The sequence below is a fragment of the Hemiscyllium ocellatum genome, chromosome 6 (genome assembly GCF_020745735.1).
Source record: "Hemiscyllium ocellatum isolate sHemOce1 chromosome 6, sHemOce1.pat.X.cur, whole genome shotgun sequence".
NCBI classification, from domain to species: domain Eukaryota; kingdom Metazoa; phylum Chordata; class Chondrichthyes; order Orectolobiformes; family Hemiscylliidae; genus Hemiscyllium; species Hemiscyllium ocellatum.
Genome location: NC_083406.1, coordinates 90,687,511 through 90,705,858, shown reverse-complemented (window position 1 = coordinate 90,705,858; position 18,348 = coordinate 90,687,511). Strand labels below are relative to the sequence as shown.

At 41.8% G+C, this 18,348-nt stretch overlaps 1 protein-coding gene across 3 annotated transcripts in view; it reads right to left on the bottom strand.

Moving 5' to 3' along the window:
- LOC132816485 (protein furry homolog) overlaps positions 1-18,348 on the bottom strand; it is a 397,881-nt gene that overhangs the window by 324,143 nt on the left and 55,390 nt on the right. For 2 of the 3 annotated variants that reach the window (XM_060826128.1, XM_060826135.1), the window contains exon 1: positions 12,433-12,713. The exons of the other annotated variant lie outside the window; for it this stretch is intronic. In XM_060826128.1, coding sequence (XP_060682111.1) covers positions 12,433-12,637 — 205 coding nt within the window. In that variant the 5' untranslated portion in view covers positions 12,638-12,713. Of the gene's footprint in view, positions 1-12,432; positions 12,714-18,348 lie in introns of those variants that run through there. 3 annotated transcript variants of the gene reach the window in all.

The following is an 18,348-nucleotide window of genomic DNA, read 5'->3' as shown; positions in this document are numbered from 1 at the left end:
TTAGGATTGGGCGGAGGAAAGATTTGTTCACTCAAACGGTTGTGAACCTGTGAAATTCTCTACCACAGAAGACTGTGGAGGCCAAGTCACTGAATATATTCAAGAAGAGATAGTTTAATGTTGAAACTTAAAAGGCATTAAGTGGTGTGGGATTCTGGTATTGAGATAGAGGATCAGCCATGGTCATATTGAATGGTAGAGCACGCTTGAAGGACAGAATGGCCATCTCCTGGTCCTACTTTTTATGTTTCTATATTTAGTCATAGACTCATAGAGATGTACAGCACGGAAACTGACTCTTCGGTCCAACTTGTCCATGCCGATCAGATATCCCAACCCAATTTAATTCCACCTGCCAGCACCCAGTCCATATCCATCCAAACCCTTCCTATTTATATATCATCCAGATGCCTTTTAAATATTGTAATTGTACCAATCTCCACCACTTGTGGGCGGCACGGTGGCACAGTGGTTAGCAATGCTACCTCACAGCGCTAGAGACCCGGATTCAATTCCCGCCTCAGTCGACTGACTGTGTGGAGTTTGCACGTTCTCCCCGTGTCTGCGTGGGTTTCCTCCGGATGCTCCAGTTTCCTCCCACAGTCCAAAGATGGGCAGGCCAGGTGAATTGGCCATGTTAAATTGCCCGTAGTGTTAGGTATGGGGTAAATGTAGGGGTATGGGTGGGTTGCGCTTCGGCGGGTCGGTGTGGACTTGTTGGGCCAAAGGGCCTGTTTCCACACTGTAAGTAATCTAATCACTTCCTCTGGCAGCTCATTCTACACACGTATCACCCTCTGCATGAAAAAGTTGCCCCTTAGGTCTCTTTTATATCTTTCCCCTCTCACCTAAACCTATGCCCTCTAGTTCTGGACTCCCACACCCCAGGGAATAGACTTTGTCTACTTATCTTATCCATACCCCTCATGATTTTATAAACTTCTACAAGGTCATCCCTCAGCCACAGTCACTCCAGGGAAAACAGCCACAGCCTATTCTCAAATCCTCCAACCCTGGCAACATTCTTGTAAACCATTTTTGAACCCTTTCAGATTTCACAACATCTTTCCGATTTGTAAATCTATTTATCACACCTGGAGATGCCATGGTGAAAGAGCTATTATGGTTATGTTAGTTGCAGAGTCCATTGCAATATTAGTATTTACCTATCATTCATATCTTTCTAAAAGGAAATTTATTATAAATGCCACTATTCTGAGGGGTAAATAAACATAGATGTGAAAATAACAAAACCCAGAAATACTCTATTATATTTGAAAAAAGCCTAAACTTGTCAAACATTATTTTCATCATTCCATGTTCATCCACCTAATTCCCAACAAAATCTTTTATCGTGTATCAGGCTATCAGAAAGTTTCTCCTATTGACATCTCTTAACGTATTATCTTAATCTCTCCTTACAAGCATTTAATTAAATCAGTGATTAAAACTTTAGTAGCCTCTCTAAACCTGACATTACACGACTGACATTGTTAAGAGAACATATTTTTTCAGGATGTGAATGGTCGTTGTTGTGTGAATCACAGACAACATACAATATAAATAGGAAAACATTTCTGTTTAAAACCCTGCTTACATGACACAAACATTCCCCTCATAAAAATAGTTCTTTTCCTTTTGGTATATTTTTCCTCTTTATAGAGTGTTTGTTTTCCTATTGCATCTGCAGTGCACAACAGGCCTTAGATAGCTTATACTAACTCTAATGGAGTTAGCACATCTTTGCTGCTTAAAATGTAACTTCACTTGCCTTCCCCAGCTCTTGAAAACATTTTCAAATCATCCCCAGTTCCCAACTGCAGTGTTTTCACTTGCAATCCCTTCTGATGGCTCTTTAACAAAAGGTGCAATTTTATCTTTATTGGTGGTTGGAAAGAAGGAAGGGCAAATAATTGCCCTGGAGAGATATTCACTCACTTCTTGCCACATCATCAACTAAGTGCTCAGTATGAAGGTCCCTCAGCAAGCTACTAGATTTTCCAGTAATCAAGACCTTTTGTAGTGAATTAAGGGCCTCAACTCACCACTGACCTGATTACCTGTCCTTCCAGTGAACAAAAAGAATGGGAGTTTTCCTCACAGGGAAAACAACATGACCTGTCTGTCAGGTTGTGGGGTTTGCAATCAGGGAAGGGATAGAAAGCAAGTTGCCTCTGACCCCCATGACCCCTTAGTCCTTGGGACACAAGAAAACAATATTTGCCTTTTTTCCACTGAATCAATTGACAATCAGGGCTCCAATAATGACCTCCAATTCCCAAAGGGTTGCAGGCTGTGGTTGGCCATCAGATTTTGGTGGTGTGGCAACAACATTTAGATCTATGACTCTCCAAGAAGCTCACCAGTCGGCACTTAACAGTGAATTGGAGCTCAATCCAGTGAGTTTTCTCAGTGGTGAAGGTAGAAAGTTAATTCACCAGTGGACATGCCCGCCCCTAATCTTGGACAGCAAATCATTGAATCTTGGTTTAAAAGTTTTGTTCCAACTCCTTCACCATATTACACCAATTTTTTGTCAATTCTCATCAATAGATGTTGGGCCTGAACTCCCAGAATTTTGTTTGCTGCACCCTTCCATCCTTTGCTGAAATTATCTTCCTTTCCCCAAATCTGTCTCCACTAAATTTTGGAACGTAGATGTCGTTGACATTCCAGCATTTATTGTCTGTTCCTAGTCACCCATGGGAAGGTGGTGGTGAGCTGACTTTTGAACAATTGCATCCATGTGTTGTAGATAGATCAACAATTCCGTTGGGGAGGGAATTCCAGGACACTGAAGGAGCTATAATGGTCTTAAATGTCAGTGTAGTGATTTTTTTTTGCTGGCCTTGGTGACTGTTCCTATGTGCTCCCTGTTTCCTTCTCCAGTCTTGTTCCTCTTTCACTACTAATCACTTTTTACCTTCCACTCTTGTGCCCCATGATACCTTTCCATCCATGACTCTCATTCCTATCACCTCTCCTAATTCTTAAACTTTCTTACCTTCTGTTCACTCAGCCCTATAAATCTGCTTGACCTGAATCATGAAATGTCATTGAAGATCAACTGGAATCAGAGTCAAAGAAAGTTTATTGTACAAAAGAAGGCCATTCAACCCATTTTATGCTACATTACAGGTATATGCCACATTATTTTAGCTAATGTAATGCCCCACCTATTCCCCATATTAGCTTTCCTTATTCTTCACAGAGAAATGTATCACTTCATTCTCTCCATTAAATTTTATCTGCCAGACTCCTTCAATTCATCAGGTCCTTGCAACCTTTTGTTTCATTTTATCTGTTGTCTCTTTAGACATCCAGGGTGCTCTGATTTTATTTGCCCTTCCTTTCCCCTGATTGGAAATGTCATACAACTATACCTGACCTATCTCAAATTTAAAGGCAACCCATTGCTTGATGAAAGTTTTGCCTGTCAATCTGCCTTTTCTCTGCACCTTTGGCAGAATATAGTCTTAATACGTGGTGTTCCAACCAGCATGGTGGAAATCAGATCCCTATCTGCCAACTAAACAGTGCAACAACACTGTGGCCACTGTGTAGAATGCATTTTGGCCTTTACTAGGTGTCCTCACTGGATCCCAAGAGATAAGTCAGGCAAAATAGGGGTCGTAGGGTTGGTGCCACTGGCAAGGTGCTGAGCAGGTCAAATACAAGGAAGTGGATTCAGTCTCAGTGTCCCTTGCCTGACTTCATGTTAATGGCTCCCTAGATTAAGCGCTGGCTGCTGTGAGCAAGGAGCAGTCCTATAGGCCACTGGCAAAAGAAACATCCTGCAATTTTACCAATAATTATAACTGCCTTTGTTCAAATTAAGGATTTAAACAAAATACTCAAATTACATATTTCACAAAAATAATAAATATGTGCACTGAATATATGTATTTTATAAGCTTGACTTGAAATAATCTTCCTCTGCTCGCAGTACTTGAGCAAATAGTGTGCAATGCACCAGAAGTGTTATGGCAACATCTCAGCAATTTAACAACCTGTGGGATTTCATTAAACTTAAACGGATGCACACTGGGAATAGTCATAGGCACACATGTGGGCACAGGGCCAAGCAGAAAAGATGTTTGGGTGCTGTTTAGGCTTTAAAGATATCAGTATCATTAAAATGTGCAAGTAAAGTTAAAGCTCAATGGGAAAACCATAAAGCATGTTTTCTTATGTGTAGGTATCGTCTATGTATTCTGAACTGATAAAGAGTAATATGTTTGTTAATTTATCTCTAGAAGAAAAAAGGGCTTACATTTATATGTATGTTATATTTGTACTACCCTTTCATGACCTTAGGATGTACTAAAGTGTTTTAGTGCTATGTTCTTAAGATCAACACATGAAATAGTTCATACCGTATTGCATCTTTTCTTTCACAGGTAACAGATTTCAATTGTAATATTAGGAAACTAACTGACAGTTATGCAAGTCATCTGCAAATGGCCCGGTGTCAAATTTTGTTCACTTATGCCCCTGTGAAGTGACTCAAATCACTTTACTTTGTTAAACATGCTACATAAACACACATTATTGTTGTTATTGCTGTTGACTTGCATCCAATTAAATAGTATAAATGACATGCTAAATCCATGGCTGGTTATGGCTAATAAGGATAAAGAACATCATCACCTGTGCAGCCCTCTCCAAGTTTCTTACTATCCTGATTTGAAATTCATTAATGTTCCTTCATCATTACTGGGTGAACAAAACAGGAACTTCCTTTTTTTTAAACACTTCAGGGTAACCTTTATCACATGGACTGTAATAATTCACCAGCACTTTGATAATATTAAGAATGGGCAATAAAATGTGGCCTTGCCAGTGTTGCCCACAGTCCATTTAATCTATCTTTAAAACTGTTACAGTTTAAAGCTACTCAGGTGCTGATTGAGGAACTCAGTATTGGAAGTTACTTGAGGCACACCTCTGAGCTTACAATATCTTTTCTCGCAACCTGTGAGCTGTATCCCTCAGCAATCCAGGACCTCAGATGGATGCATTGTTGGCAGCAGCTACAATGCTGAGAATTGATGAACTCTCAACCTCTGATTGACTGGGAGCTTGCAGGAGTTGAGGTACTTGCAGTCCTGGCATCTTTGATCTTGCAGAAGACTCTCTGAAGCCCAGTCCAGTGTCTGATTAGCACTTAGTATGACAGTCCTATACAAAAGTATACAGAACAACCCCAATTATCCAAACAAGATGAACAGGGAGTATTTTGTGCAGATAACTGATCGTGAACAAAGGAAGCATTTACAGGACCTCGAGATCTTTTCAAATACTCTGAATTTCGGAAAATTGATGTTCCGTATTAAAGGAAAAAGAATAATTAGAGAGCGAATGGGGGCCCCTCAAGAACCAAAGTGGACATCTATGTGTAGAACCTCAAGAGATGGGCAAGGGTTCTCAGTGAGTATTTCTCCTCTGCGAGAAAGATATGAAGACTTGGGAAGTTAATGGCGATACCTTAGGGACAGTCCATATCAAAGTAGAGGAGATGTTGGATGTATTAGAATGTATGAAAGTGGATAAAACTCCTCGTCTTGACTAGAACATTGCAAGAGGCTACACAAGAAATTACTGGGTCCTGGCTGATAGTTTTACATCATCGTTAGCTGCAGGTGAGGTGCCGAAGACTGGAGGATAGTGAATGTTGTGCCATTATTCAGAAAGACAGCAAAGAAAAGCCTGGGAACTACAGACCAGTAAGCTTAATATCTGTGGTGGGTAAGTTACTTGATAAGATTCTGAGGGAATAAGATATCCAAGCATTTGGAAAGACAGGGTTTGATTACGGGTAGTCAGCATAGCTTTGTGAGTGGAGATTGTGCCTCATAAATTTGTTAGAGTTCTTTAATGAAGTGACCAGGCAGATTGACAAGGGCAGTGTGGGTAGACATACTCCATATGGATTTCAGTAGGCTGATCTGGAAGATTAGATCGCATGGAATCCAGGATGAGCTGGCAAATTGGGAACAAAATTGGTTTGATGGTGGGATGCAGAGGGCAATAGTGGTAGGATGTTTGTCGGACTGGAGGCCTGTGACTTGTGGAGTGCCTCTGGAGTTGGTGCTGGGTCCACTACTGTTTGTTATCTATATTAATGATTTGGATGAAAATGTACAAGGCATGATTAGCAAGTTTGATGATGACACTAAAATAGGTGGTATCGTGGACAGTGAGGAAGGTTATCAGAAATTGCAGCAGGACCTTGATCAGCTAGGGAAGTGGGCCGAGAAATGGTAAATGGAGTTTAATATAGGTAAGTGTGAGGTCTTGCAATACGGAAAGTCAAATCAAGGTATGTAGTAGAACAGAGGGTCCTTGGAATTCAGGTTCACAGTCCTCTGAAAGTGAAGTCACAGGTAGACAGAGCAGTGAAGAAGGCTTTTGGCATAGTGGCTTTCATCAGTCAGAGCATTGAGTATAGAAATTGGTAAGTTATATTGCAAATACACAGTATGGTGGTGAGTCCGCACTTGGACTATTGTGTTCAGTTTTGGTCATCTTGTTATAGGAAGGATGTTACTAAACTGGAAAGAGTGCAGAAGAAATTTACAAGGATATTGCCTGGATTCAATGGTCTGAGTTATAGGAACAGGTTGAACAAACTAGGATTTTTTTCTTTCGGTGTAAGAGGCTAAGGGGGGGCCTTGTTGAGGTGTACAAGATCATAAGAGGCATGGATAGGATGAGTGCATTCTTCCCATGGTTGGGGAATCAAGAACTAAAGGGCAAGGTTTGAGGGGAAAGAATAAAGGGGAGACAATGGGCAACTTTTTTACACAAAAGGTGGTATGCATATGAATGAGCTGCCAGCTCAAGTAGTTGAGGCAGATACATTAACAACATTTAAAAGGCATTTGGGCAAATACATGGATAGGAAAGGATTAGAAGGATATGGGTCAAGTGCAGAGAAATGGGGATAGAGCAGAATGGACATTTTGGTTGGCATGGACCAGTTTGGGCCAAAGGGTTTGTCTCCATGCTGTTGGACTCTATGACTCTATGACTTAAAACCTGCGTAATGGGCTGAATTTTCCCAGTTCTTTGGAGACAGGCAGGGTGGTGAGAAGTCTGGTAATATGCTGGGAAAAGGATTTGAAAGTGGAGCTTGATATTGTCCTACTGCCTTAACATATCACCAATGGTGACAATGTCAGCATCATTGGGTATCCAGTTCAGCTGCTTATGGACTACTTTTACACCACCATTTCCATACTTCTCCCGCCAGCATAATCTGGGATGAAGGGATTGTCTTATGAGGAAACACTGAGCACAACACTTTAGAAGCTTGGCATCATCCAGCTCTTTTGATTGGAATCACAACCACCACATTTAACATTCATCCCCTTCACCCTGCTGCACAGTGGCAGCAGTATGCACCAGCTCTAAGATGCACAGCAGTAACTCCCTAAGATTCCCTTGATAGCCCCTTCAAATCTGTAATGTCCAGCACTTGATCAACTCCATCAGAAGTTGTGGTCAGCCAAAGCAGATGGTCCACAGGAAGGAGTGGATCTCATCCAAACAAGACATTTTTAACTCCATAAGCAGAAACCAGTTCCAGAGGTTCCCAGGCCATGTTTTTTAATCTCAGGAGGCAAGGTGTGTAGATGGTTATGTTCATAGATCAGAGCTTCTATAAATTTCTGCTCTTAACTTTGTACCCGGATCACTGTAAGTTCGACGTAGAGCAATGAAACAGTCAAAACAAACACATACTAACTCCCTGACTATAGTTGGGGTCATTTGGTCATAGATAGGATTGGCCTGTGTGAATTTGGCAAAGTTAATGAGGGAGTCTAAATCAGCTCAGAAGCCATTGAATTGCTGCAAGAGTCTTCTATTGGTTGGTTCATGACAAGGCCAGAGAGGTGAAGCAACTCATCCCTCCTGACAGCCTCAAATGTCAAGTGTTGGTAGTAGTTCATGACCAAGCAGGTCATCTAGCAACATAAGAAAACAACTGCCCTGACCAGGGAAAAATGTTACTGGCCCAGATGGCTACTGTTGAAATTGTGAGATGTGTCCTTTGACAAAGTAGGGAAGTGACTTCACCCCCAACATGGGATCTCTGGTTGCCAAGGGATGCCTAGAGATTTTATAATCTTTGACCCCAGTAGTAATGGGACTATCATTTCTTCATACTTACAGATTTTTACCAAATTCACACAGGCCAATCCTATCCATGACCAAATGACCCCAACTACAGTGTTGTGCTCAGTGTTTCCTCATAAGACAACCTTCAGATGGAAATGACCAAGTCAATGATGGGATAGCTCAGTATTACATGAGGCTAAGCTAGGTGTTTGAGATATTGTCCAAGAGGATTAAGACAGAGTGATGAGATGAAAGACCTTGAACCATCACAAAGTAATTAGGACTGACTTTCCAAATGGTGCAAGAGTATCTCTCCAAACTTAAAATATCAAGGATTAGAATAAGATGTGGAAGTGTGGAACCCTGAATTTCAGAGTCATCAAGTAGTAGGACACACCTGCATTATTAAACCAATAGCAGGAGCGCAACCTCAGAAAGCAGTTCATGGAGGGAAGTTGCTTGAGGCCTGAAGTCTGGTCGACGATGTGGACGCAAGCAGTTCACTCAGTGGTATTGTGGAAGCTTAAGTGTTGGTGCATGATGGCTTGAGTACAATGGAGTCATATAACAATGTGGAATCCTGGAGAGACATGTATGTTGTTAATCCAATGAGTGCATCCAGTGTGGGCAGGCTTACATCCGTCCTAGCAAAAGGTGCAAAAGGAACTTGCTGGGAGACAGCAGTTGAAGCAAGAGGTGTTATTGATCATATGAAGCATGAAGACCTAACTGACCTAGGACCTAAAGAGGGAGATCCGTCACAGAACCGGGGTCTCTTAGAAGGTACCAGTACAAATATGTTGTGAAGAAGGTCTTCTTGAACACCAACCTCAACCCTTATCATTAGTCAGATCGATGATGCCTCCACTAACATGATTCAATAGAACTCACTAATCACACAACTGCTTAAGAAACAGCCACTGGGTGCTGTGTGTAGATGACACATGACAATGATTATATGCCCACTTTCAGGCTATCTTTTGATTCCAGATTTTATTAAGTTTAAATATAACTATCTGCCATCTTGGAAAATTTGAACTCATTTCCATAGGATATTACTGTGGTTCTCTGGATTACTACACCAGCAGACTTATGAGTAAGCCATTGTCTGCATCTTTATAAATGGAGGGAAGATATAGATATTGCTCAATTGTTTTCATAATACAGCCAAATGAAACTAGTTAGCTTTAGAAATTTCACAATCTAAAACAGGATATAGCATTATTTGTGACACACCTAAAACCCACACTGCAAATACTTTATGTTTCACTTTCACAACAACGTCTACAAACCTAATCCAGAGATCCTAGCTTTTTCTTGCTCTTTAATTCAGATGAAAGGGAACTGATCTTCCTCAACTTTTTATTTGTTTACGGGAACTGACAGCCACTGGCCAAGGAAGCATTTATTGCCCATTCCTCTAAAAGAGTTAACCATAGTACAGCAGATCTGGAGTTATATGTTGACTGAACCAGGTAAGAACACCAGATTTTCTTCACTAAAAGACACTCATGAATCAGATAGACTTTTACAATAATTGACAGTGATTACATTGGTCACCATAAGCTTTTTGTTCCAGACTTTTATTGGATTCAAATTTCATCATCTGCCTAGCTACGATAGTGTGGGCCCTGGATTATTGGCTTAGTAACATGACCATTACACCATTACTTCTTCCCACAGTGTCATGTGCAAGATGTTTGAGAATAAACCCAAGCTACTTCAAGATTTTGTCTTGTCCCACTTGGCTCATGTCACTTCGTGCCTATTCAGAATTGGCAAGGTATATCAAAGCCTGATTTTTTTTAATTTCAAAAGTTGTAGAAACAAAAGTAATTTTCTGATGGGATATTAATTGCCTTTTTGGAAATACTCGAGTACCCCAAGAAGCAATCTCTAAAAACTTAGCAAATGTTCATTCCTTTTCTGGGCCTCTGATCCATCTTCAGATTGACATGGCACTAATTTTCACACAGTGGGTGTCTTTCATAAGCTTTAACATACATGGCTGTCAATCTCAAGCATTTAAACAACCCTCTACTACAACCTGGGCCTGCAGCTGCATTGGGATTTAAAGATGCCCAAGATATCTTCTGCATTTTCAGAGGTATGAAAAATTCAGAAATTTAGGTGCTAAACAAATGAGAAAAAAAGAGATTTGGAGACATAAAAAGACAAAAAGACAAAGGGAAATAGAGAACCAGCAACATAATTTGACACCCTCTTGCAATATACAGTCACATGCTGTTCCTCACCCATTATGAGGAGAGGAACTTGACCATGACTGCGCCAAGTGGCAAAATTACTGTGCTCAATCCCCTGATGCCCTGACTTACTTTGTCAGAGACACCTGCCTGAAGGGAGTCTCCCCTGACTTAATTGAGGGCTATGCTCTATAGGCTTTGAGGCGTGGCTATGTAGTTGAAGCACATGCACTGTGCGTGCTGTATATGTGACTGGAAGATAGTGCATGTATGAGATTGACATAGCACAGTGCCCTACAACAACACAATGCCACTGACTGATTGCTGCCAACCATGACAGCTTTGTATCGATGCTGAGTGGCAAGGGAAGACAGAAGTACTATGGACCTGTAAGCTCTGGCTGAGGGGCAATGTGAAAAAGGCAAGGCATCTGTGAACATCAAACTAGGCACAAAGTAAATGAGTTCTAAGAGAGTGACGGAAGAGCCCTGAGATGCACCCTGGTCCAATCCATGAGTTGAATGCCTCTTGGCATGCAAACATTTCTGGCAGCAGCATTGCAATGAGAGGTGCTGGTGTGCTCCAAAGTACAGTATTGACGTGTAGAAGTAGACTGGATGGATGTCATAATAGCAATGTTAGAAGTGCTGCTGTGATATGCATACAGCCACCACCAATGAATTGTGCCCTGAAAAGTTGGTGCCGACTGTCCAGATTGGAGGTCTGGTGGAGTAAGCAGTGAGCTGGAACTCTGTTATATTCATTTGGCAATGCTGGCTGGACAAGCATTAATTGCCCATCCCCAGCTGCCCAGTGGGCAGTTAAGAGTCAATTACATGTGGGTCTGGAGTCACATGTAGGCTGGACCAGGTAAAAGTAACTAATTTCTTTCCCCGGAGGACATTAGTGAAGCTAATGCTTTATATGACAATCACAAATGGTTACACGGCAGCTATTGGGCCAACTTTTCATTGAATATTTTTACTGAATTCAAAATTCACCATCTGCCATAGCGTTAATTGAACCAACATCCTCAGGGGAATTCTGGATTGTTAGCCTAGTGACCTTGCCATTTTGCTACCAGTAACAGCTTTGACTTTTGTGTTGGGAATTTTTGCCTTCCAGTTTCTGCACAGCAAGTGGAAAAACAAGAAATTGCACGTTAATGAGGTGAAATTAGGTAGCAATGAAGGTGACATTTCTTCTGATTTCCCCAAATTTCTCACCAAAATCCATGTCATTTGGGGTTGGGAAGATTTTGTTCCTCATTTTAAACAGTGCCCCAAGTTCTAGATTCACCCACAAAAGGAAATATTCTTTTCTCATCTACCTCCTTAAGATTTTTCAGGGTTTTTTTTATACTTCAATCAAGTCACCGCTATTAAATGTCCTTTGTTACCCTGCATGGCCTATACATTAATTAAAAAGTACAGCTATGATTATATATTAATCTAGACCCACAGTAATGTGTTTGACACAATGGTGAAATGTGCTCAAATATGATTACCAATCAGTTGTATTCATGATGATGCCTATCCATCACCTTCTCAAGGGCAACTGGGGATGGAAATAAATGCTGGCCTAGACAGTGATACCCACATTCCAAGAATAAAATAAGATAATTCATGTAATAATAAATATTATGAAAATACATTGTCCATTGCCCAAAAGTTTTATACTTTTATGTTGTTTCACAGTAATCTTAAAGTATACATGCAGCAACTTTCTTACGTAGAACATATAGTGATTTGATTGAAATAACCACTCTTATCAACAATCTTCAGGCTCTGCTGAAGGAGAGGAATGCAAAGCATAACTTATTTACCAATTACTAGCTGCGCAATCATCAATTCTACCTAGTCATAAACAGACTTTTGCTATGGGCACTTTTAAACTCTTGTTTATAAACCATGACTGCTGGCACATTGTGCTGTGAAACCGACAACATATCCTAACATGTTCATCTGACTAATGTTTCTCTATAAATGGTTTTCTGGTTAAACTGGTACATATTGATATCATTTTGAACTGAAATTGTCATATTGTAAGGACTGTTCAATAATATTTAATCATAACCAATTGACAGCACACAAACATTTCCTACCTTTAAAAATAGAAGGTCTTTTCTTAGGGCGCCTTAAGTGGATTTGCTCCACGTTCCTGTAGTTTCTATGACCTTTTTCATAATGATCAGTTCTCATCAAGAGTTCAGTTGGAAGGCTAACACTCCGGCTTGACTTTAATTCATTCTGGTATAAATCTGCAGTATCTTTGCTCATAGAGTTCAAGTTGCTATCGTCAAATGCCATTGAAGTGGTCTTATCAAAAACTGGAGGAGCAAAGTCCAGCTTCACATGGAAAAGATGCTTAGACGATCTTGTTGTTTAAACATAGTAAGCTCAACTGTCTGATTGCCTAAAGTTTACCTCACATTCTTGTTAGGGCAGTCCAGCAAGTTAATGGGCGAGGTCGTGCACAGGTGTAGAATTACAAAATAGTCTGTCCCAGTAGCAGAGGATAGATCCAGAACAAAGTTAAGAAAGAAATATAATAAATTATTAAGATTTTATTCCTCTCAAATGGGTACAAGTATGTAGGAATAATTGTACTATTTTAAATAATTTCAGGAACATTCTCAGGAAACTGACAGTGTATTCTTTATGTGTAAACATTCACATATTTTGAGAATCAGGTAGTTAATCTATTTTACGTGGAGTTTGACTTTAGACAATATATTCCTGTTAAGTTATAAATACTGACTTAATGTTAAAATACTCCGGTACAAATAATCTAGAATGCTTACAATAAAGTGCTTACAATGGTTATTAATCTTATTAATGCATATACGAATCCGCAGAATGCAATTTCTGTGCCAACAGTGTGTCACCAGCAACTTTGGAAAAGGTTCCAGGATAGGTATACAGAGTTCGTGCCGAAAACGAGCATGAGACTCTTTGTGTGCAACTGAGCGCGAGTTTGAGGAGCTCTGCAGGCATGCTGTACTCAGAACAACCAGGTCTATTTATAACGTAACAAATGACCTTAAAGGCACCACTGGAAGTCATCACCGAAATGGTATGTTTTGTGATGCGTTCAAATTCGTCAACTATTTTGAAGACAGTCTTTCGGCCATTAAGCCCCTTCTGATCAACCTGTCCCGGAAAGCTATTGGTGGTGTGTCTGACCTCAAAAGTCGAGAATGTGTTGCTGGAAAAGCGCAGCAGGTCAGGCAGCTTCTGAGGAGCAGGGGAATCGTCGTTTCGGGCGGGAGCCCTTCATCAGGAATTCATCATTCTCCCCTCGGATGCTGCCTGACCTGCTGTGCTTTTCCAGCAACACACTCTCGACTCTGATCTCCAGCATCTGCAGACCTCACTTTCTCCAGTCTGAACTCAAAGTTAATACTCACTTTGCCAGAGAGATGCCTGAGGATGTGCAGTAGTTATCTACTGCTCTCCAGCCTAAATTAATTGAAGCCTAATGTCCAATGTTAAAACATCACTCTAGCATAGCTAATCCAAAACTGAATTAATTTAGCTGCGGCCAAATTGTGTTAGCAGAGTGTCAGAATTTATTTTTTCCCTCCTTGTTTCCAGGCTGAAAACTAAAGACTTCCTTATAACTCAGATCATTCTATAAGGAACTTAGTATCATGATCTTTCTTTGTAATCTTCTCTGACTAGAAATGAACCTTTTCAGCAAGGGTAACCTGGGCTCCAGGACTGCACAATTTGATCATAGCTTCCACTAATTTGAAATTTACAGTTGGCTATATAATTCACTTGCACATTTATATAGAAGCTCCTTTGGTTCAAATAGGACATTGCAGTGTGATTTGAAGGCTTAATGGTTGTGAACAGTAAATTCCTGTGCTTTGTGAAAATGCTGCAAGATGACAAAAATGGACAGCTCTGTAATGCTGCTGTTGCTAACTTGTGAAAATGGAATCAAAAGACAGAATCTTATAGGGGTCTGAGCAACATGTGCTATGGCAAAATGTGTGGCAGAATTGCATGAGAAGTCCAGTGAGTTCCATCTGATTGAAGATTTGTAGCTCGGGTATCCGTTGTTGTGGTTCTGCTCGCCGAGCTGGAAGTTTTTGCTGCAAACGTTTCGTTCCCTGGCTAGGGAACATCATCAGTGCTGTTGGAGCATCGTGTGAAGCGCTGCTTTGATGTTTCTTCCGGTATTTGTATTGGTTTGTTCTTGCCGCTTCCGGGTGTCAGTTTCAGCTGCAGCGATTTGTATGTGGGGTCCAGGTCGATGTGTCTGTTGATGGATGTTCTTGCCGTTTCCGGGTGTCAGTTTCAGCTGTAGTGGTTTGTATATGGTGTCCAGGTCAATGTGTCTGTTGATGGAGTTTGGGGATGAATGCCATGCTTCTAGGAATTCTCTGGCCGTTCTCTGTCTGGCTTGTCCTATGATAGTGGTGTTTTCCCAGTCAAATTCATGTTGCTGGTTGTCTGAGTGTATGGCTACTAGAGATAGCTGGTCGTGTCGTTTTGTGGCTAGCTGATGTTCATGGATGCGGATTGTTAGCTGTCTTCCTGTTTGGAAGACGACAAAACGACACGACCAGCTATCTCTAGTAGCCATACACTCAGACAACCAGCAACATGAATTTGACTGGGAAAACACCACTATCATAGGACAAGCCAGACAGAGAACAGCCAGAGAATTCCTAGAAGCATGGCATTCATCCCCAAACTCCATCAACAGACACATTGACCTGGACACCATATACAAACCACTACAGCTGAAACTGACACCCGGAAACGGCAAGAACATCCATCAACAGACACATCGACCTGGACCCCACATACAAATCACTGCAGCTGAAACTGACACCTGGAAGCGGCAAGAACAAACCAATACAAATACCGGAAGAAACATCAAAGCAGCGCTTCACACGAGGCTCCAACAGCACTGATGATGTTCCCTAGCCAGGGAACGAAACGTTTGCAGCAAAAACTTCCAGCTCGGCGAGCAGAACCACAACAGTGAGTTCCATCTCAAAATTCCACGGACTGCCATGTTGGACACTATGCAACAGCATCTCAAGGTACAATTCAAGGGGGTTCAGCTGAAGGCACCTTGCATCGATGGACATTGGCATCCAGCATATGTTAGCCCATCATGACCTCTCCAGTTCACTGACAGGTTGCTCACAAAGCACAGGCTTGCATTGGACAGAACACCAGCAATCAGCACTGAGAGGTTACAGCTGAGACTTGGGCAGAGTACATCTCAGAGGAGAAAGTGAGCACTGCAGACGCTTGAGATCAGAGTTTAGACCATGGGGGTGGGGCTGGGGATAGGTAGATGGGAATGTGATAGGTAGATGAAGGTGGGGGTGCAGGTGAGAGGTTGAAGAGGAGGGTGGAGTGGATCAGTGGGAAGGGAGATGAACAGGTAGAACAGATCAAGAAGGCAGTGTTGTGTTGGAAGGTTGGATCCGGGATAAGGTGGGAGGAGGGGAAATGAGGAAAGCAGTGAAATTCATATTGATCCTATGTGGTTGGAGAGTCCCAAGGCAGAAGGCGAGGCATTCTTCCTCCAGGCGTCGGGTGGTAAGGGTCTGGCGATGGAGGAGGCCCAGAACCTGCATGTCCTTGGGGGAATGAGAAGTGGAGTTAAAGTGTTCGGCTCCAGGGTGATGGGGATGTTTCGTGTGTGTGTCTTCGGCCACAAGGCAGTGGGGTTGTTTCGTGCATGTGTCATCTCAGGTCAACTGTCTTGGAGCTCAGTCATTTTGTGCCCACCTGCATGCCCATACCTTCCATGCCTTGCTTTGCCATGTGACTTCTTAATTAGTGTGTTTGCACTTCAGCCAGAGATGAAGGCTACTGTCATTTTGAGGATAAGGAGCAATAAGCCCATGAAGATGCTGCAGCTGAATGGCTACTCAGGATGGATGGGTGTACAGGAGCCGCAGAGATTTCAGGCCTTGACTTCATTTCCTGTGCATTAGTGAGGCGCAGTGTCAATGCAGACCCCATATATCCAGGACATGGAGAAAGAACTTTGCCAGATGCTGGAGTGGAACCTAAGGGCTGTGGGAGAGCACGACCATCCTCTTCTGGAGGTTGTAGAGAACACTGCACTGCGGGACCTCGATGCGATTGACTTTTTGCAAAAAGCGATGGGAGACCTGTGTGGAATATCTTAGTGGTGCACCCACAAATGCATCAGGGCAGTTCATTTGGTTCCCTCAAGATGTAGTCTGTGCTGCAGCCTGAACAGTTAATTTGGTAACATTGCTGGTTTCTCCCGGGTCAGGGTACCATCAACTGCACCTTTGTGGCACTAAAAGGCTAATATCAAAACACAGCAGAATTCATCAAAGGAAGGAGTTCCATTTGATTAAAGTGCAGGTGATCTGTGATCTTTGTTAATTCCAGAGGTGTGCTCACCATCCTGGCAGCTGTCATACTTATATATTCTGGAGCACACTCATGTACCTGGTGCTTTTGAGAGTCTAGGTGCCTTATAAGACTTGTTACTGGATACCCATGGTGACCATGTTTCACGAGACCATAATGTTACCCCTGATTGTTGTACAGCACAGATTTATTGCAACCTATGCCTCAACCGTGACTCTTGTAGAGTACATTTCCATCCTTGGAATGGACTGGTATGATGGGGAAGACATAGAGTATAGTTTGAACGGAGTGAGTTGCATCACTTGTGATGTGTGCTGTTCTCTGCATAGTAGAAAACAAGATGATGTCCTGGTTACATAGGAATTGGGGGAATGGGACCAGTCATCTGCGGAGGAAATGAGGTAATTGAAGGAGGAAGCTGTTGTTGTCCCTGACAGAACTCAGCTGTGACAAGTACTACCTGCCAGATAGAAATTCATTGATGGTTGGCATTGTGACCAAAACATTTTACAGTCAACGATTGCTGTACCCAGCACCCTTCTGTTGGAGGTGTTTGTCAATGAGTTTCTATCTGGCAGGTAGTACTTGTCACGGCTGAGTTCTGTCAGGGACAATAACAGCTTTCTCCTTCAATTACCTCATTTCCTCCACAGATGACTGCCAAATGGTTGGCATTGTAGGGATGAAGTTCTGCTTTTCTTAGCTTCATATTTACTTCTTTTTCCTTGCTATAAATAAAAGTTCACATTTACGTTAATATTTGTTCAACTTATAACCTGTATGTGATTTTCCCCTGCAAGACAATGACAAGATTTGAGCCCACAATGGACATTGGTCATAGGGTAGCACTGATTCAGAGGGTGTTCAAATGGGATGTAGTTACTGACTGGTAAAGTGTGAGACATGATGAGAGAATTGCATTGTATATATGGGGAGTGTTAGCCATACCAGATATGTGCCATGGACAGCATTACTTTGTGGCTGCTATACTATTTTGTTGCTGGTGAAGGGTAAGGGCTGCTGAAAATGTGTTGCTGGTTAAAGCACAGCAGGTTAGGCAGCATCCAAGGAATAGGAAATTCGACATTTCGGGCATAAGCCCTTCATCAGGATGAAGGGCTTATGCCCGAAACGTCGAATTTCCTATTCCTTGGATGCTGCCTAACCTGCTGTGCTTTAACCAGCAACACATTTTCAGCTGTGATCTCCAGCATCTGCAGACCTCATTTTTTACCCGCTGGTGAAGGGTAATACTGGATTGCTAATGACTGTGTAGGTGCACAGCGGCCTTACAAAGATGGTGTGGGCATAAGAGATGTTGGTATTTTGGCAGATACCTGCTGAAGCTAAGTTATTGTGGGAAAGATATGTGGTAAAATGGGGTAGAAACTGGATGCAAAAAACACCATAATTAATGAAATGCATTTGGTAAGATAGGATGAAAAACCCCATCAGGCGTGGCAGCCAAAAACTTTCCAAACAGCTAGATGCAACTCGCACCTCACCAAAATATTGCATGTTTAGCCCAATGCTGTTCTTTTGAACATTGCCACTTGTCAAGTGTTTTGCCAGCATAAATTGATACTTACAGTACAAGTATGAGTCTACACATTGCTTGTTGTTGTCATAATTTTTCA